Source organism: Peromyscus californicus, unplaced genomic scaffold, assembly GCF_007827085.1.
Source record: "Peromyscus californicus insignis strain IS unplaced genomic scaffold, ASM782708v3 Scaffold_17__1_contigs__length_78620276, whole genome shotgun sequence".
In the NCBI taxonomy this organism is placed as follows: Eukaryota; Metazoa; Chordata; class Mammalia; order Rodentia; family Cricetidae; genus Peromyscus; species Peromyscus californicus.
In genome coordinates this window covers 33461369-33483130 of record NW_026294469.1, presented here as the reverse complement: position 1 = coordinate 33483130, position 21762 = coordinate 33461369, and the positions used below count along the sequence as shown (strand labels likewise).

At 35.8% G+C, this 21762-nt stretch overlaps 1 protein-coding gene across 1 annotated transcript; it reads right to left on the bottom strand.

The window, feature by feature from the left end:
* Window positions 1-789: 789 nt before the first annotated feature.
* LOC128112437 (serine protease inhibitor Kazal-type 6) lies at window positions 790-13338 on the bottom strand. The gene is made up of 5 exons (XM_052741448.1): window positions 13281-13338; window positions 10579-10601; window positions 4198-4272; window positions 1879-1994; window positions 790-835 (listed from the first exon to the last, which is right to left on the bottom strand). The coding sequence occupies exons 1-5, from the start codon at window positions 13336-13338 to the stop codon at window positions 790-792; spliced, it is 318 nt and encodes a 105-aa protein (XP_052597408.1).
* Window positions 13339-21762: the final 8424 nt, after the last annotated feature.

Sequence of the window (21762 nt, the reverse complement as noted above, 5' to 3'; positions counted from 1 at the left end):
GTAATCTTCAGTTTTCTTCTAATTGGAACTGATTTCTTTTAGTAAGTAACTAACTTGCTGTAAGTCTTTGGATTCCTAATGATTTATACATTTTTCCCCATTCTACAATGAAGTTCTCTATTCTTTAGGAGATTTGTTTTTCACATATTCTTCATTGAATAACCAACATTTGTTAAATATTCACTATTCATTTTGAGCCTTTCTTTATTTCTTATTCAGAGTCCCTCATAATGTTTTTAGGAGGCCAAATACTTTGTATATTTAAATATTACACAGTTCAAATACTCTATTTCAAAGGTAGTTGAAAACAAACTCCATAGATGATCCATGTTTTGCTTTTATGTAAAATATCTCTACTGAAATTAAGAAGCACCAATATCTTGTGATCTAATATTATATAACATAATATAGAATAACATTGATATTAGCTTTATTATTGCCATGAGAATTCCGAAAGTGCAAGAGGGGAGACATTTTTGCAGGACTGCATTGTGATGCATAGTGTATTTTGATGAGGGAAGCAGGGTTTTTCCTCAGATTAATGAATCAAGTGCAGTATTCTCTGCTGTAATAGCTTGTTATATTACTCCCAGACTAACAGGTAATCAGTTCTGCAGAATTTACTTTATTGAAAAATTAAAGGAAATAGACCTACTGACCTACATAAGACCCACACAGAGAAAAAGTTGTTTAATTTTTTTATGAATTTATGGGATTTGCCAGAGAAAAGTAAAAGCAGACATCAAGGGTGAGAGGATAGGCAAGCTGGCACAAAATGCCAGCTCTAATTCAGCATTTCCCATGATGTTTCAGGTTGATCTTCCCAGAACTTTTCCTGTTTAGAAGGAAAGACAAATATACACTTAGTGCAGTTTCGTCAGTGTTTGCCACATAAGCCCATGGCACTTTTCAACATGGCAACACCCCCCGATTATTGGTTTCTGTTGGTATCTATACTGCTATTTGCAGAATTAATTAATTGAATCCCCTCATCTAACTGTGAAAGAATTAACTGTGTTAATCCTTAGAACTTTCAATACCCGTTACTCATTGTTGAAGAGTGAAAGGTAGATGGGTGGAAAAATAATGCCAATAAAGAGTAAATCATAGTTCCGTCCCGGCAGAATTTTAAGAAAATGAGTGAAAACTTGAAGCATTTTGCATTTTATATCAGACTGCAGATGCAGGTTTTTATCAGGTGTATGTCCTTCCATTCATTCAAATCTCATCCTAAACCCCAAACTTATGCTGAGAAAAATTTGCTATGAATTGCATAGATAGGTTACATGTTAATGTGCTAATTACATATTGAAATCAATATTGACATTTTAAACTATTTTTTTTTAAGTAAGAAAAAGTGGGGCTAAAAAGATGGCTCAGTCTTTAAGAGCACTGACTGCTCTTGCAGAAGAGCCAGGTTTGAGAGTCCCAGAACCCACATGCCAGCTCACAACCATTTGTAATTCTAGTTCCAGGGAGTCTCATAACCTCTTCTGGCCTCCCTGGGCACAAGGCATGTATATGGTGCACAGATATACATGCAGGTAAACACCATAAAATAAAAACGAATAAATATTTAAATAAAATGAAATGATGGAAAGCATAAGTATTATTAAAGGTAAATTGTTCTATGCAAAATGTATTACAAAGAAATCCCCAAATGCATTATGATAGGTACAAAGTAGTTAAAGTGTTTTGAAATAATTTGTTTATTCACTTTTGAGACATGTGTTTTTAATCCATTTTTTCTGGAAGTATATTTTTTTCAGTCTTCATAGGAGATATGGATAGAAAATACTGGGCTAGCTCAAGAAAATATTAGTCTAACTCTGGAAGTTTATGCTCACAAGACATAGGTGTGGTGGGAACAACACTTACACCAATGCCTTGCAGAAGGCACATTTATTTCCATATGTCTGGCCATCAGAGCCACAGAGTGGGTCAGATTCCCGAGTGCAGAAGGTCTTGGGGTCTCTGAATTCACCACAATTAATCTACAAATGGAAAAAGAGCATCACTAACATCATATATAATAGACTAATGACTTGGCCAGAAGCTTAACATAATGCATCCTGAAACAGATACTTAAATAGAGCATTTTATTTCATTGAGACTCTTTATTAAGACATAGGAACTTGAAAAATACATTATTATACTTAAGAGTAGATTAATAAGGTCTAATGCTGTAAGGCATTTTATTCCAACATTAAATTGGTGTTGTTGAGAGTAGTTTTGAATAATATATGCCATTTCTTTCATAACATGTACTGTGTCAATGTACTCTAATAGTATGTCTGCATACTATCAAAACATGAATGATCCTTGCAGGGGAGTTTATAGGCAGTAATTGAAGTTTCTTAGTTTTTCCCATGAGTACAATACCCTTTTATATACTGAAAACAAAATTCGAATGTCTTTACACTAACTTCCTGTAAGAATCTGTTTGTAGAATTTGAACTTTGCTGACTACTATAGTAATTTATTAATGGTCCCCTAAACTGCTGTGTTTAGAAGAATCTTGAGGTTTCATTAGACTTATGAGAACATTTGTTATGTCTAATTAAGAACAGCTATCACGGAAATGCATGGAAGTATCTATGTTAACAACATATCCAAAAGTAATGACTAGTAGCAGCAAGGTGATTGTCAATGCAAGAGTAATAGAATTAATATTTGGTGTACTTTTATTTTCAGAATATTAACAACATGATATCCATTGAATAAAACTCCTTCAAATATCAGGAACAATGGAGTGATATTTACAGATAAACAGAGCTGAATCTTGTTTTACTTCCACTAAAATAATATCCTCATGCTTTTTGATATCTCCAAAAAAGTTAATCATTTTCCAAGATATTGCTTCATTTGAACCTGCACTATCACTGAGAGCTATGTTGAGTTATATTGGACAGCAGGAAAAAGAGACTAGAGCAATTCTGGAATTGAGGGCCTTACCCATGCTTGAACATATTACTTCTCATTTTTGGGTCCAGAATTTCCAATAATCTATGTGGTTGAGTAATAATAAATCCTTATTGAAAGAATTAGACTCAATGTCACTTTGTATCCTTGACTACACCTATGACCAGGACACACAGATTTCATGAATATTGATTATCAATTTTAATGAACAATATAAATGTTATAGGTACTAAAATTGTATTGTATGAGAATTCCAGTTAACTGAGTATATTTTAGCTGTTATTGCCACAAAACAAACAATGGCTAACTATTTGAGGTAATAGGTATATTAGCTTCACCATAGTAATATTTTATCTATGTTACACTATAACTTCATGTTGTATATCTTATATACAAACTTATGTTTTAGAAATAGGATAGAAATGAAATCTATGAGGCTTGGCAAGAGGAATCCCTTGTTTAAGGTGGCAGATACCATTATATACTGACAAATTTGTCTGAATTTTGCATGGGAAAATCTTCAGTGAGATAGTCATACAATTGTGTTTGACAAATAAACATGTACGTCAAGTTTAAGGTGCTTGAGAGTACCAATTGCATATTTGTGTTGAAATTTGGCATCTTATTGTTGAGGTGAGAGAGTGTGATGTTGACTTTCCTCTCTGTGCTGAAATACAAACTCATCCTCTCATGTTCTTTCCATATCAATAATCTTTCTTTTAAATTTTCAAACAGAATTAAATCTAGAAAATCTGGAGAACAGTATATACTCAAAACACATTTGTCTCAGAACTTTATGCCATTTAAATCCGTTATCATACATGTTCACAGTTATATCCTGTGATGTGAACGTGAACTGCGGTGTTGTCTTTGATATTTCATTTGTTCCACAAATGCTCAATGAGTAATCGAAGTATAGAAGGCACAGCGCTGGATGCTGGTCAGGCAAGGAAGTGGTAATAAACAGCCTTTCAGCAAGCACACCATTGACTCTCCATTAGATAGGAGAGAAGAGATGATGTAACTGCAGCACAGTGTGTGGCAAAAGCCAGAGGAGAAAAACACAGGTTGTGTACAAGTTGAGCAAAAGGCAGCTCAGCTTTTTGAGGTACTAGGTATATTAACTTCACCATAGTAACATTTTATCTGTGTTACCCTATAACTTCATGTTGTATACCTTATGCACAAATTTGTGTTTTAGCAATAGGATAGTAGTGAAATACTTGGATCCAGAGTCTCAGACAGTAAGGGAAACAAACAAAAAAAGTCTCTTACTTGAAAGAGACGATGCCTCAACACTCCTTTCCCTGGCAATCGGCCCTCTGATTTTGTGATCCAGCCTCTTTTGTCCTTTGGAAAGCAGATATAAAGACAGGTACTTGGGGAGAGTGTTCACTTTGAGTAATTCTCATCCCCCAAGTCCTCCTCAAGCTCACCTATCACCTTCTCCTGCTCATTGGAAAAAAAGACTAGGAAGAGCAAAGGGTTTTAATAAACCCTTTAATTAATAAACAAATTCACACTTATCAGCTGTCATGTGAACAAGCTGCCTCAGAACAGACAGCTCTCACACTGCTAATTAGTGGATGCTTCAAGAACCCTGCAGTGAGCTGAGAATCATGTTCTAGAACTTTCTCTGTTGTTGGTTATATTATCTTAGGTGAAACAACTCCTGTGTTTTAAATTACTTCAATGAAGAAAGCATGCCTTAAACACCTGCCATGACTTGTTCTAAGATTCTCAGGGTCGTCTTAGAGACCAAATATGGCACAGGAATTTGTATTGTTATGGTGGAATGTTCAAAATGGTCCTGGTTTGCCTATTTATGTTTGTGTATAATTACAGCACCCTAACAATGAATAAAAATACAGCTTCCTTAAGAAGGAGGCATCTTCTTAAGGAAGCTAGGCGAGCTGTTTCCATTCATATAGCATGATCTTTTCCATCACTGGTACTCTCCAGTGGCCTTTCTAGCTTAGATGGTCTGAGAAGTAACTAGGACTTCTTTCAATAAAGCTGTTCTGTCTTTAGTTCTTCAGCTGGATGAGAAATATGATCCTTCTTGCCTCCATGCTTATTCCAGATCTAGAGAAGCCTCTGCATTCTCTGAAAAGTTTAAGCCAGATCACTGGCATCAGAAGAACCTAGGGATTACAGAGGCAACAAATGCTAGTGTAGTTATCAGGAAACCCCTTCTATAAGGCAGCATGAATGGGATAGGAGGAGACTGTAGCTCCCACCCCATGAGGGAAAACATTAAGATATATTATTGGCATGCCTTTCTTCTGCCTTTAAAAAGAATTCCTTCTTTTTAATTTGGTTGTAGACTCTTGAATGACATCCAACCGATGGGCTTCTTAGTGGAAGTCAAAGCAGATCTAGATTTGGGGAGATGGTAGGATTACCTTCTCTACACTAAGGTTCCATTCTTGGAGCACTGGGGGAGTCAGGAGAACTGAAATGCCCTCTGGATCTAATGAAAATACACCCAAAGAGTTGTGCTTTGAGGAGGCTGGGCCCCCAAATCAAATTAGGCTGAGTTGGACTTGAATTTTGATTCTCATACTTATTACCTGCATTACATTGAGTTTAAATTTCTAACATATGCATCAAGAGGCTGGTAACACCTATCTAGTGGGATCAATGTAGTAACTCTTCCTACAAAAGCACTCTGTAAAGTATCAAGTTCCATGTGGAAGAGTGTTACAATAAACAACAGCCAGGTAAATTGTATCCTATCCCAGAATTTTGGTATTATTGCTTCCCTATTTTAATGTGATTTATTTTAATGTTGTTTGGATTGCTTTCAGATTTAACAAGAAATACCATTCAATCTTCTTTGATATTTAAGACTTCTATGCATCGTTTATCCCAGTATTTTCTTCCCTCCCTCTCCCCCACCTGATCCCTCCTGTTTCTAAGACTAGAATTGGGGGGGGGGGGGGCATTTGGGATGAGGTAGAATCCTTGTGCAATGGAAACTTCATGAAATCTATGAGAGTAACCCCAACCAAGACTCCTAGTATTGGGGGACATGGGAGCCTGAACTGGCCAACTTCTGTAAACAGGCAAGGTCTCAAGTAGAGGGATTGGGACACCAATCCAACCACAAAATTTTCCATCTACAGTTTATCCCATCTGCAATGTTCTGGGCCTGGAGCCTAGCAGAATTATCATCAATGAGACCAGAGAGACTTCATCTAACAACTGAGGGGAGCAGATGCAGAGTCCCACAGCCAAGCATTAGGCAGACCTTGGATAGTGCTGTGGGGAGGGGGGAGGGGGACAGCGGAGGGGGATAGGAGGAACCAGAGGAGTTAGGGACACCATGAGAACATAGTCCACAGAATCTCAGGGACTCATGGGGGCTCGCAGAGATCAGAGAGCCTGTAAGGGTCTGATCTAGGTCATCTGCATATATGTTATGGTTGTATAGCTTGGTGTTCTTGTGGGATTCCTAACAATGAGAGTGGAGACTGTCTCTGACTCTTTTGTCTACTTGTGGGACCATTTTCCTCCTACTGGGTTGTCTTTTCCAGCCTTGATATGATGGTATGTGCCTGGTCTTTCCGTAGCTTCTTTCTTATGCAGTGTTTGGTAGATCTCCCTGGGAGAACCGATTTTTTCTGAGGGGAGGAGGGGTGGTGGATCTTAGGGAGATGGTTGCGGGCGTGGGGACTAAGAGGATGAGAGAGGGAAACTGCGGTCGGGATGTAATATATGAGAGAAGAATATATATAAAAAACTTCTACCAGGGTCTTGGATATCAAACTGAGTATCGGCCTGCCCTCTTGTGGTTTTTCAAAGAACTGTTATCTCCTAAAAATTTTCAGGAATGGTATGACATTTTAGTACTTAGATTAGTAGTATTTACTGAGGCAATAGAATTGCTTACTTTCATTGAAATTTGAGCACATATGCTCATAAAGTCAACTAAAGACTAGGGATGAATAACATTCTAATCATTTTGAATTTACAAATCAAGCCAATGTGGAAAATGATACCTTTTCCCCTTTACTGAAACACATTTCCAGTCAATTCCAACTCCATCCTTTTATCAACTCCAGTCTTCTTAACCCATCACTCTCTAGACCAGTGATTCTCAACCTGTGGGTCATGACCCCTTTGGGGGATAAAATGACCTTTTTACAGGGGTCACCTAAGAACATTGGAAAACATAGACATTTACATTACAATTCATAACAGTAGCAAAATTAGTTATGAATTAGCATTAGAAAGGTTGAGAACTACTAGTCTAGACTAGCCTTCCACTTTTACGTGCCTCTCTTCTCTTAGAGGTGATCTCCAAATGTAATGGTTATGGGAATACTTACTACTAGTGAAATTTATGCTAGTCCTTATGATATGTGCAACTCTTGATCACCAAAATCTTTTTAAAACTCCTAGATTTATATGTCAGTTCCCTTATTCTTTGATTATTCCTTTTTGCTTTTTCCCTCCTTAATATTCCCTCTAAGAATATATATATATATATATATATATATATATATATATATATATATATATATATATATATATATTCTCAAATAATACTGATCCATCCCAGGCTTTTATTTTGGAATTTTCATTGATAATCAAATCTCTAATTTTCAAATGTCAGAGGATTAAGACACCCCAATTACTGGTTTAATTCATAGTTAAGAATTGTTTATTTCCAATGCACCTCTTCTTTTACTCTCTACTAGACTTATACTGCTCTATAGACTTGTAATTGTTCCATTTTCATGAAAGTGCCTCTCTTCAAATTCCTCAGCCTGCTCTCTGACTGAAGCCGTTATTTTTTCCTTTAAAATGTCCTCTTTTCTTTCTTTCTCAACCTCACTTCTTTGCTAATTCCAATTTACTACCTGTAAAAGTCCTTAGCATTTCCTATCTGGACCAATATCATCAGTTCTGATCTATATAAGAGATTGCCTACTGGTCTCAAATCATTTCTACATTTGGAGAAATGTTATTTTAAACTATAGTGTTCATCATATTTCTTGCATAAAACAGGATGACAATAATCATCACATCAGTCTTGCTAAAGAATAGTACTGCTTGAAGCCTTTTACAGAGACTGCATGGAGACGCTGTACTGCTAATTACAGCTAAGTCAGTATGGACTCAGCAGTCCTGGGACTTGATTTCCCCCACTTCCTGATGCTGAGAGACTTAACCTACATTCTCTTCACCAAGCTTGAAAGTTTTGTTCTTTCTATATACCTCTAATACCTCCAAACTGCATTTACATATTGTCAGTACATTAATTGTAAAACCAAGGTAATTGGGAAGATCCAAGAACATCAAACTAATCTTAGTAGTAGGATGCTGTGTTACAAATGTACTAAAATGAATCAGTCTTTATCTTAAAATGTAATAGTTATGCCAAAGAGTACAACTGAAAAAACAGTTGCTAGGGTCACACGTTTAAATGGCTCTTCAAGGGTAAAACACCCAAACTTCCAGCCTGGAGAGTGAAAATAATAGGAAAGTAGGAAACATCCCTTCTGTCTGGAGCTTAGGCTTGTCTACCTGGTATGGTATTCATTACTTAAACTAGGTTAGCCTTAAAATTAGATGATCCTCCTGCCTCAGCCTTCCCAGAGCCAAGGTTACATGTATGGGTGTGACAAAACACACCTCATACAATGAAGAATGGTTGTAGAAGAATGGGAAATTTGTAAAGACCTACAATTAGGAGTGTGCACTATAATCTCCCAGAAGATGCGTCATGGAAAAAATTGCTGGCATGGGAAGAAGGACTTGAGTGCTGGCGAAACCTGCCTTCCCTTTGGCTTGGCTGGGTCTGACTTGAGCCAGCATGTTCCTACCATCAGTAATTCCTTCTGCCCCACTCTCCCTTTGGCAATGAAGAAGGAAGAGTAAGTCCACTTGGGTGTGGTCTCAGAGGGTGGAACCTTCCTTGTATTTCATAGTTCCAAGGCAGCAGCCTTGGCAGTGCAGGTGTGGTTCACAATGATTCAAATATTTAGTTTAGGAAGAGGCTTTACATACCACTGGACCTCAACCTTCATCTGAAAATGTGAAAACAGAGGTAATGATAAGGGAAAGATATCAACCAAAGCACATAATGAGTAACTGTGAATTAGATTTCATTCACCTTGACTGTCTTCAAAATGAGTACTTCACAGTCTGGCTTGGTTGCTGTTATTTTGTTTAATTGCTATATTTTGTTCTGTGTTTGTATCACCTATTATCTATACAGTTGTTTAGAATGCAGATTCAAACTCCTTAACAATTCAACTGTTACTGACTGTCCTACCTGAGGATCTGTGTATTTAGAAAAGATGCCAAGTGACCTTAAAGCAAGCAGACCATAAGACTTTGACTAATGTAAAAGAACAGGATAAATAAATGACAGATATTACATAGGCAATACAAAACACAATTAAATTCTCAGAAATGAAAATCCCAAGAAAGAAAGTGACCTAAAGGTTAATGAGAAAACTGGGGTTAAATTTCAGATTCATGTGCAATGCTTCTATTATCTTATTTTATAGCTAAATGGAATATGAAACACATTGGCTGAGTCTTAGGACCTTTGGGTTTGCGTCTAAGTTTAGTGTAAGCTGTAGCATGACATTTATTTGAGTATATACATTTTAGGATATGCAGCTTCATAGAAGGATACAAACACATATGAGTTGGTTATATAATTACAAGACACCATCACTTTTAGATGAACCTTAATTTATCAGATGATAAAATAAATTCTTATGAATATAATGCACACAACAGAGTTAAAAGGTAGTTTTTTAACTTTTTTTTTTTTTGCATGCCCAGTCAGTTGGCAACACTGTCTGAAAAATTTGATGCCAAGAATTCTTGGACATGCAAAAATTTAAAAAGCTAGTACCCGAATCAAGTTGAAATGCCCATCAGAAGGAGAAGGAACAGCAGGGCAAACAACACTTGTTCGTAGAAGTTTTCAATAGTTAGATTTAAAAAAAAAAGTACAGAAAAAATGCTGTTGAATAAACCTAAGAGAAAAAAAAAACCTTTATGAAGAAAATCTATGCCCAGTTTTAACCCCAACTTGCATTTAAATTTGAATGCTGCAGACTGTATATCCTTTATACACAAAATTATGGTCATTTCTTATTTTAGTAAACACAAAACATATAAACAAAAACCCCCAAGACCTCTCTTCTAACTCTATTCGAGTGAATTAATTACAGATCAGTAACTAATTCACATAGAATGTTTACAATTTTCTGAATGATTTTCCTGGTTTGTGCAGTTCAATGATAACTGTAATTCTATGGAGTGAATTAATGCCTAATTTTACAGCTATGGTATTTGCAATGTAGAGAACTGAGAAACTCTTCAGCTCAATCACCTGGTTGCGTTTCAGATAGGACATAAACTTTATGTCATACCCATCCCATGTTTGTGTATAATTACAGCACCCTAACAACGAATAAAAATACAGCTTTAAGCTCCTTTAAACTTAAAATTGTATACCATGAGAAAATGTAGTTTAAAATCTCATTGCTTCATCTGATTTCTCAATTTGGCCTTTCTGTTCACTTCCCCCCACTTCTTTTACAGCATAGTCACACCTCTTTTTAGCAATAGAATAGCAGCCATATTCTACCTAGGGCAGAAAAGCACAGACAGACGGGTACTCACCTTCCCTCCTTGACCAAAGGCACCTGAAAAAAAAGCACAAATTCCAAACACTGTAATTTCTGAATGTGTAGAAGTCATGTACAAATTTAGCCAAAATATGCACACATCTTTCAGGCTGTTGGCCATGTCATGAAGCCTCAATATGTCTTATTTTCATGTCTGTTCACTTCTTAAGGAGCAGTAGACTATGAAGGAACACATTTGTTGGGGGTTAGGATTAAAAGAATGATAAAGGTTTAACAACTAGAGATCAATGTCACAGGTTTGGCCTCGCTTTTTGTTTGCTATGGGAATGACTTTATCATCTTTGGTTGCACTCCGTAGAAGTGGAGTTGGAAAGAATCCCCTAACCAATGTGCCAAGATGCAGTCCTTGCCTTTCCTGTCAAAAGTGTGTGTCATGGACACTGGGGAAGCTAGCTGTTTGCTGAACTCAGGATTGCTTTTCTGTCCTTACTGAAACAATTTTAAATATATGACCCAAATGCACATCGTGAAAGACCAGTCCTTCCTCTTTCCATGCCTCATTTTTTATGTCTTTTCTAGTTCTCAAAATTTCTGAAGATGGGTCCCTATATAGTCTCCTCATGCTCTTCTTCCTTCTTAATATTAACATCCATGGTTTTAGATGTGTGGTGCTTTTGGTGTAGCTGAGAATGTATCAACACCTTTCATGTATGTAAGCCCAAGACTTATTCAATGAGGAAGAGGAAGTACAGACAGATGCTACTGCCAACATGGGCCAGTACTCAGGCATGACATGCAGATGTCCTTCCAAATGCAGGGTATTACTGGTTGTAGGAGAATTCGCAACTTTTAAATTTTATAAGGGCCTCACTGTCTCTTTATGAGCTTTACCAACAGCACTAACTCATAACCGGCAGAGTAAGTGATTATTATGAGTACAAAGCCTTCTGCTACATTCTTTGAAAGTTACGCTATGGACCCAGACATGCCTCGGACTCTGCATTTTGTAAATCCTGTCAGTGATTTTTATGGTCTTGGAAAATTATTACAATTTTCAGTCAATGTTTCCCTTTGAAAAATCTATACTGGGAAGAGGAAGGATTTGTCTACTGTTGCATATTTAGGAAATGGCAAGGCAGGAACAAGATTCATATTGACAATACTTAAGAAAAATTACTCTTTATTGTATTTTAGTTATGGCATTAATATAAGGCATTCGTTTAATGTTTATTGTGTCCCAACTACTATGTCAAGCTCTTTATATCAATTTTCTCATTTAATCCTCCATATAGGAGTAGTTATTCTATATTTTCATTTAACATGTGAAGAAAAGAAAACTCAAATGTTAGAGCTGAATGATGGAAATGCTAGGACTTAAATTAACTTTCTCAGTTCCAGTATTAGCTTCCTTGAATGTGTTACCCCTATAAATGACATATGATGTGTCTAGGAAGCATCCATGCTCTGGAGAACTCAGGACATTTGTACACTAGATGTTGTTAAAGTAAGTTTATCTCTACAAAGATAAGCTACAAAGGATGACAATTGACTTCAGGGGCTAAGGTTAAACATAAGTCCAACTTTCTGCTGCCTCACAAAATGTTTTTGAGTAGTTTAATTTTAAGTCAGACTTACTCAGCAATGTTACAGGAATCTTTCATCTACTTTTAATATGTTCTTTTTACAAGAATTTGTTTCTGTAAATATGACTAACTAGAATGAGCTTTCTCTATCAACTTAATTTCATTGAAATTAAAAAAAAATCTTCATCAACTTGAAAACCTTGATGGAAACAAAGTTTATCATCTACTGTCCCAGAAAATGGAACATCATCCATGGAAATCCAACCTTACCCCAAGCCGAGCTTAGTCTCATCTCTTTTCATTCACATAGCAAACAGTATCTAAGAGTATACATAGGACACCAATGGGAAAGATAGGACTGACATGGGTCAATTTACCCAGGTGGACACTATGTCCACTTACTGAGAGATAAAGAAGATTCATCAAGGATTCCTTTGGCCTAGAAATGTAGTCTTTTCATTTCCAGATGAATGTTACTTTACAGTGTGACTTTGAAACATCTCAGTTGATAAAACGCATATCTATTGCCCATTCAAGTGGTCCAAGATATTGCCTGCTCGAGGAATAATTTTCTTTTCTTGTTGCATATGCTTCTTTTTTCCAAAGCTCTATAACTTCTTTTCAAAGCTTCCTATACCGAGTTTATACCCTCCCCTTCCTGTTTCAATTTCAGTTTCTTGAGTCTCTTTGAAATAACAAAAAAGAACAGGAAAGTTTTTCTGAAAAGCCAAGATTAGCTTTAAGGCCACTTATTCATCTTCTAGACTTGTACTTACAAATAAGCATCAACTGTGATGTCTTTAGGACTTCAATAAAAATTACACATTTCTATTGACTTGGTATAATTTCCTTTTCTGCATAACAGTTTATTACATGAAAACAAGGTTATGAACTCCCTATAGGAGAATCAGAGATGATCTATAGCAGCCCTTTGTGCAAGCCTAGAGCAAAACATATGCTCTGGGAATAACACTTCTTATCATCCTAACCAGCATCATTATCATCATTACTGTTACTATCATCTTCATTATCATATTCTTTCTTAACTGCTTTCATATAAAAATCATTAGCATTTTGAAATCTGAAGAAGATCTACACTTCTCCTTTCTGGTTCCATGTAACTATGGGATGTTAATTCTAGGGAAAAACTTACCTGAGAAAAAGCAGAGAAGAGCCAGAGAGAGGAGCAGAAAGACACCTGCTGTTTTCATGGTGTCAGTTAGCTCACTCAGATCAAGGCTGCTTTGCTCAGCTTAGGTTCTCTGTCAAGACACTTCCCAAGAAACCTAGAATAAACACTCAGACTTATATATATATATAGAGAGACAGCATTAAAGGACTTGGAATCTCCACCTTCTTTATAAAAATCTCCTTCTAAAACCATGTGCAGTCCTGTACACTTTAGGCGTTTATGAGGATCATCACCAGCTTAAAGAAATGCCTCATGTGGCCCATCAATCTTAAGAAGGAAAACAATTATGTGAGTCGCACCTTAGATCTTATTAGTGGAGGATGCTATTTTCTTTCAGTAACCTACATTTTCCTAACAACCAATACATCCCCCTGCTTATTCCCTCCAAGGCTCCACTATATTAAAGGGATGACTCACAGATGGCATTCTACTTCTCCTTATGTCTGTTTCAGACAGGTCCTATGTGTCTGTGGTCCAGATGAGTAACCACAGGGGAATGGAATTCCTGGGTGTAGCTTGGATATTTCCAAGTTTTCAAGATGTACTTGAAGGAGAGAGGTATTCTTCATTGTCACCAGAACTTCATCAGAATGAACATTTCAGAGCAGGAATAAGCTTGTCAGTTTAAAAATCACTGCTGCAGCCAAATGGCAATGATTTCCAATTTTTAAGTTAAAAACAAGTCAATGTATTATTTTCATTTTGTTAAAAATATTGAGAAGTTACTGCATTGAGAATTTGAAATATAGAATATGGAATATGTTCTTAATTCTTCAAAGTAAAAGTGAAAGTTATAATGGATAGTCTTATTTAACTTATTAAATGAATTTAGTAAGCATATGACATATCAAAGAGTAAGATGCCATTACTCTTTACAGAGAACAGAAATATGAACAAAGAGAAAGTTATGGTCATAGTTGGAAATTCTGCCTTGAGACATTATGTGCTGTTTAAAATACACTCAAGTAAATTATAACAAAATAAAATATAGGAAAATTATGTAAAATGTGGCCAATTGAAACATGGGGTATTGGTGTAATCTATTCATAAGTAAGCTATATGTTGTATGTCAAATAATTTCTTTTCTCTTCATCATTTAAAAATGTATATATCACGTGTACCATTTACCTCAAGACATTTAATTTCCTCTTGAAAATTACTTGAAAATTTGAAATTGATAACTTCAAAAGCTAAGATAGATCTTATGTCTTTCAAAATGATTGATGGAATCTATTGAATTTGATAATCAGAATATTTCATCAGTAGGAATCATAATTGTGACAAAAGTAATTATTTTCATAGCTTTTCTGGTAATTATAAGAAAAGAACAATGAGGATGAAAAAAAGTCAATTTTGGTACATAAATATTACCTTGCATAAACTTTGACCTAAGTTAATATATTAGTGATTTACCTAAAATGTGAAATATAGCTGCTTGAATTGTTTTTTTTTTTTTTATTTTTGAGACAGGATCTCACTTATGTAACCCTGGCTGGCTTGGAACTTACTATGTAGACCAGGCTGGCCTCGAACTCACAGAAATCCAACTGCTTCTGCCTACTGAGTGTTAGGATTAAAGACACTTGCCATCATGCCTGGCTGGATTATCATAAATATTATTTTCTCTATTTTCCACTCAACCCAACTACACAGTGCTTTTATGCTTAATAACTCCATGGTATAAAGTGCAAACATAAGTTTTGCTTCTAGATATGTGCATGCATATTCTTATGCCATATATTATATGATTTGAGGAAGGTTCATTAAAGTCTCAGTCTTAATATTTCCTGGAAGAAAGATCTAGATGTGTAGCACAGACAAGCCTCAAATTCATGATCCACCTGCCTCACTCTCCTGAGTGCTTGGGCCCTAAATATGTGCTATCACACTCTTTAATAGCAGTGGGGTTCTGAGTCACATTCAGGTATCTTATGCATCTTTATTCGTTTGTGACAGAAATGCCTATAAGTCTCTTTGTTGTTTTTGTTTCTCTATTTTTCATTCAGCCTTTTAATTTGCTTAGACTTGATCAAGGTGAGTGATCTCTCCTGGCTTTGTATGAATTATCTATAAACACAGTATCTTGGAAATCATCAATGTCACTTCAAAAATATTGAAAACAATGAGTATTCCATTAACTTATCTTCAAAATTACTATCAATATCTATTTATATCAATATTCATTTTTATGACATAGCAATAAGATTCTCACTTTTGAGAAATGTTTGGCATGAATATGTTTTTAATAAAAAGTTCATAGATTACCTGTCACTCTGATCATTTCCCTCTGTTTATTATCATATGTTTTGATCCTAGCCGAGTGTGAAACTCTCCTGAAATAAAAAGGCTTATAGTTTCCCTTTTATTTATATTATATCCCTATTCACCAATTTTAGCCATAGTGCTATCTTTGCTTGGAATATTATTCTTATTTTTTTCAAGATAGAGGAATGACTTCATTACGTAGAGAAGTAAAATGACTTGCTACTGCTAAAATGGTCAGACTATTATAAGAGTTTATACAGTCTGTGGGTCAGAACAGAGCACCAAAGAAATTTTCAGTAGATGTAAGAGAATTCAATGCACACACTCTACATATATATACATATATATTATGTATATACAAACATATACATACATGTTTAATGCACATATTTGTATATAACAGTGGGGCCACACCCTAATAGGAAATTAGCTCTCTTTCTCTCAGTAGTTATCAATCACCAAAAGCTCCTCAGCTCAAGGTGGGACTTGCCCACTTCACCCTCATGCTGATATTTTGTCCAATTTGAGTTTGCCCAGGTCTTGTGTCTCCTACTACAAACTCTGTGCATTCATATATGCATCTTCCCTGTTGGGGCTGAAAAAAATACTATTTTGTTGTGGTCATCCACTGCCTCTTGTTCTGGTAGTCACTCTGCCAACTCTCCCACAATGTTTCTGAAGCCTTTGGAGGAGGTAGTGTGATACAGAGGTCCCATTCAGGACTGAGAATTCCACAGCCTATTATTCTTTGCCCCATGACCAGTTGTGGAACTTTGTGTTAATCTACATTTACTTCAAAGAGAAGCTTCTGTGATGAGGCTCAAGAGATGAACTCATTTAGGAGTATAGTGATAAGTTATTAAGATGAAGCGTGCCACAAATGCTGGTGTGGATTTGAACAACAGAGAATATTTGTTAATAACTGGTAAGATTATAAGCTCATGCAGCCACTGAGACAATCAGTGCAGTAGTTCCTTTTCTAAAAGTTAAAAACACATCTACCAAGCGAAACAGCTGTACCATTCCTCAGCATATACCCCAAAGACTTTATGTCCTATTGTAGAGATACTTGCTCATCCATGTTCACTGTTACTCTATTTAAAATAGCCAGAAAATAAAAACAGCCTAGATGCCCATAAGTCAATGAATGGATAATAAAAATTTAGTACATTTACATAATAGAATATTATTCATCTATTAAGAAAGGCAAAATTGTGAAACTTACAGGTAAATGGATGGAGCTAGAAATAGTCATTCTGTGTGAGTCAACCCCAGCTCAGAAATACAAATACATGTTTTCTCTCATTTGTGGATGTAAGCTTTGAATGTTTCACTACGTGTGTTTCATTTGGAATACTCACAGAGGATAGGAAACTCGTAAAAGCACAGGTCAGGACTCAAGGGAAGAAAGCTTAGAACAAGTGACATGAAATGGTAAGGAGTAATAATGGAACAGGAAGGGTTAGGTGGGATGGGAGATGGGAAGCAGAGTACAGTAGAGAAAACAGAGAGGAATAAATAACACTAAGAACCTTCTGGAAAAGTCATATGAAAAACTTCTATGCAGAAATTTCCTAAACTATACACCCGTACAGGTATAAAATGCGTCAAACTAGAATTACTCTATAATAGGGAAACAATGCTATAACTGGACACTGCAGGATCACAGATAAAAAGTTCCCTGCTAGTCGTGGATGAGCTCTGTTAGAGTTGTTGGCCAGTGAGTTCTCTTAGATCCCCAAATCTTGTTGGCTATTGCTGTTACTCTTGGTTATTCTCCAGAATGGATGGTAAGTCCCTGTTGCTGATGACACCACATACCTGAGTCAGAGAACATGGAGAAATCAAGCTGTTGCTGTCTGAAACCAGCTAGCTTTCATAGTGCTGGAATGTGCTATTTATACTATCAGAGAAGAAAAGTAATCATCACTCTTATTGAGTTGTAAACACTGGGAACTTCAGTAATGACTGGCCTGGCAAGGTCCATCCACTGAAGCAACAGCGGCCTGAATATCAAGGGAATGAACCACCTTTTGCTTGGGTTTGGAACCCACACCTGGCACCATTATAGGTGTCAATATCCTGACATTCGATAGGTCATAGGCCTAGTATTAAACTAATCGCCTATGATATTCTTTGCTTTAATCAGTGAGTGCCTAAATTCTACATACTAAATAAACCAAAGTCCGTATTACAGTACTTTCCTTAGAACATTTGTTTTCAAAGGCAAATGTTCTGAAGTGGTATTATCAAACTTAACACTGGCTTAATAAATCTTATTTTACCTACAAAATGGTTTTAAATTATGTCAAAATAGCCCTGATGTGGTAGTGCATACCCTTAATTCCAGCACTTGGGAGGTAGAAGCAAACATATCTCTGGAAGTCTGAGGCCAGATTGATCTACCTAGCATATTCCAAGACAGCCAACACTATGGAGTAAGACCTTGGAAACAGTAGACCATGACTTAAAAATTTTTAATATAAATATATAATAATAATATAGTATAATATAATATACTATAACATTAAGAAACTATAAATAAGACAGAAGCATTTCTAAAAGTATTGGAGTCCTTAACTGCAATAGCAAGAGTCAGCTGGTGGTCAGGGGATCCTGCCTCTTTTAAATCTACTTTGGCTCCATTTGCATGCCTTATTTGTTACAGATCACCAAAAGGTTGAATTTGACATTTCCCCCCTAATTTTCACCTGTTCTTATATGTGAATATGTAGGCAACCAAAGTCAAAATTGAAGGTCAGCCTTTTGCAATTTCTGTGTTTTCAGATTACAATTATCTTTGTGTCTAATTCCTGTAACTTATAGCATTCATTTCTATTCCTTCCCCTCCTATCTTCCCTTCTGTCCTATTTCATTAAGATCAAGGTATCACATATTTCATTAAATTACTTTATCCATAGTAGAAATCATGTTACATCATACAGTTTTCTGTATGTAGAACTTGTAGAAATTAGTCAACGTCTTGAAACTCAGCATATTTTGAGAAAAAATTCTATTTCATACAACCATCTCTTTTGTCTCAATTTATTTTACGTTTTAATTTTTATGCTAAATTGTTTTTATGTTTTTCTATTTATTCTTGATTTACTTATTTACATAATTGAGATAGATTTTCATTTTAGATTCATACCATCTAACTAGGCTTTACTTATTTTCTTCCTTTTTTTTTTTTTTTGGTTAGGAATTGAACCTAGTATCTTGTGCACATCAGGCAAACTCTCTTATCAATGGACTACATCTTCAGCCTTTTTAAAGAACTTATGATTTGTTATATTGTTATTATTAACATTTTGTTGTACTGGGGATTGAATATAGGGCTTGAAAAGGCTGAGCATGTACTCTACCACCATACTAAACCTCACAGCATCTATCTATCTATCTATCTATCTATCTATCTATCTATCTATCTATCTATCAACTATCATCTATTTATTTACTTATTTCCATACTTACTTATGTTGACATGTTAGCTATTGAACCAGGAACTTGTGCATGCTATCCAGAAACCCTAGTTTGGAGATAGTAATTTATTTCTAGAAGTTTAATTTATATACACACACACACACACACACACACACACACACACACACACACACACACATATATATATATATACATACATATGATGCTTAAATTTCTCATTTTAAAATCCAAATATTTCAGCTTGGCATTAATTCAGAATTTATTCAAGAAAAGACTATTTTAATATAGGTTTAGAAACATAATAAAGGGATTCTACAATCTTTAGATTAAAAAAAAGTAGGTAAAAGTAATTTTTTTTTTCTAATGAGGTAATTAGACTGATAGACTTGTATAATATAATAGTTACATAATGGACTTGACCTTCTGCAAGGCATTAGATAAGGACTCCCATGATATAACTATGAGTGAACAAAGATTGATAAGGTGACTACAATAAATAATAAGAGCACTGGATCAGTTACTCCATTCACTACTAGTGTAATGAATGAAACTTGGAGGAAAAAACATCTGAGGCAAGTAAATCCTTTGTAACAGACTTATATGAAGATAGAAATCAGGCTTTAAAATCTTCCTTTATGGCTCATTTTCTTGACTTAAATGGATAGATTTTAATTTTGTTTTCTTCATTTTGTGCAGTCTCAGTACACAGAGGTCTTTTGGACTGGACATAGAATCTTATTTTTGAGTTTTGTATAAAATTTATTAATGAAAATTTTCAACAGAGTGAAGGCAAGGGCATCCACAATGCTATAAAAATAGTCTAGATGGACTTCTGGGAGCACACAGAAAAGATTTGAAAAGAGGATCTTACACAGATATTTACACAACCCCACTCATGGCAGATTTAGTCATAATAGATGAAGCACAGAAGAAATCCAAGTGTCCGTCAATAAATGAGTAGGTAAGCAAGATGTATTGTATATGTCCCCCCGCCACCACACACATATACCCACAAGGGACACAAAAAAGGGATGGTATGATTCCACTTTTAAGAAATAGTTATAATACTCAAAAAGCACGTGTACAGAAAGTAAAAGAGTAATTTTCAGGGCCTCAAAGAAAGAGTAATGGGGCTTACTATTTGATGGGTATAATAGCAATTGTAGGGTGTGAAAGTTTTCCAGGGACAGGTCATAGCAAATGCCTATATGACAATTATCTGTGAAGATAATGAACTAACTGTTAAACTACACACTTAAAATGGTTAAGATGGTGTATTACATGTTACAAATATTTTTGTATAAGTTTTGAAAGGTCCATGTTGGGAGGTAGAGGAGGTTCAGGAGGATGTGGCTGGTTCCACTGTCATGGCCATTCACCTTCTCCTTTCTAGAACTTTAATCACTGGGATCTACAGAGACTTGTTCTGAATTGCTTTGATGCTATTTACTGGCTGCATCATGTTTGGTAGCTTCATTTACAAGATAAGACTGTAATGATTTGATGGGGGATTGTCTTTCTGTACACTGCGAATATGTATTTCTCTGATTAGCTGATAAATAAAGCCATTTGGTCTATGGCAAGGCAGCTTGGAGGTAGGCAGGAAATTCAAAGAGAGAGACAGGAAGGAGAGAGGAGATGTCAGTGAGCTGCCCAAGGAGCAACATGTAATGGGATGCAGGTAAAGCCATGGACCATGTGGCGATACACAGATTAATAGTTATGGGCTAATTTAAGATATAAGAGCTAGCTAGCAAAAGGCTTGAGCCATGGCCATGCAGTTATAATTAATATAAGCCTCTGTGTGTTTACTTGGGTCTGAGCAGCTGCAGGACTGCAGGGTCATGGGGACCAGGCAGGACTGGAGAAACTTCAAGCTACAATGATTTTGACAGTAAATTATAAATTTGTATTATTTTTCTTTTAAATTCTACCAATTTACCCAAATGATTTATGACCATCAATGTTGCTGAAGCAGACATGCTGTCTTTTAATATGTCTTAATTTGTTAATCTTTTGATGAACTTATCTAAAATAGTCCTAATTTTATATACTGTTCTTTGAAGACTGAGTGGTTTTTATAGGTTAGTCTGGGTTCTATTATTCAACATCCTCACAGCAATTTGCATGTATCTTGGATGTTTTACTTATAACATTGAGTTATCCCATACTCAAGGGATCTCACAGATTAGCAAATCAGGTATAGACAATATGCACCAATATAAAGCAATACTTTCCGAAAAAAATGTTTTTCAAGATGCCATTTATGTTTTATGAAAACATAAAGAACTAATTATTTTTGCTAAAATGGTGCCCAGAGATAAGGTTCAATTAATAAATAAGCAAAAGACACAGTTGCACAATTGTCACTTTTGAAAGACATAAAGGTTCTGTGGCAAAGTGAGACTGGAGTAAGTAAAGATGATGGATGACGCCAAAGAGGAGGGTTAACAAGCTAGAACCATGCGGGAGGCATGCGGATACGGGGAGACTCATGGTTACATGAACACCAAATAGTTCAGCAGTCTGGAACACAGGATACTTGGAAACAATGAAAAATCAGTTGCCACTAGCCAGGACCAAATAGATCCAGCATGCCATGCCAATCACAGAGTGGACATTAGACCTCAGTAAAACGAGAGACCCCTTGTCATTGGAAGCATTAGGAAGTCTTGCTGGCATTCTGACCTGCCTCCCTGAGTTGTAACACTGAGTCAGCCTTTGGAAAGTGTGA

Bases quoted from the DNA above. Each gene is read 5' to 3' on its own strand.
- LOC128112437 (XM_052741448.1), bottom strand. From the start codon at position 13,338: ATGAAAACAGCAGGTGTCTTTCTGCTCCTCTCTCTGGCTCTTCTCTGC. The intron at 10,602-13,280 runs GTAAGTTTTTCC...CTTTTTTTTCAG, and splicing joins TCTTCTCTGCTTTTTCTCAG to GTGCCTTTGGTCAAGGAGGG. The intron at 836-1,878 runs GTAAGTGTTGTT...CCTTCTAAACAG, and splicing joins GCCTTCTGCAAGGCATTGGT to GAAAAGTTCTGGGAAGATCA.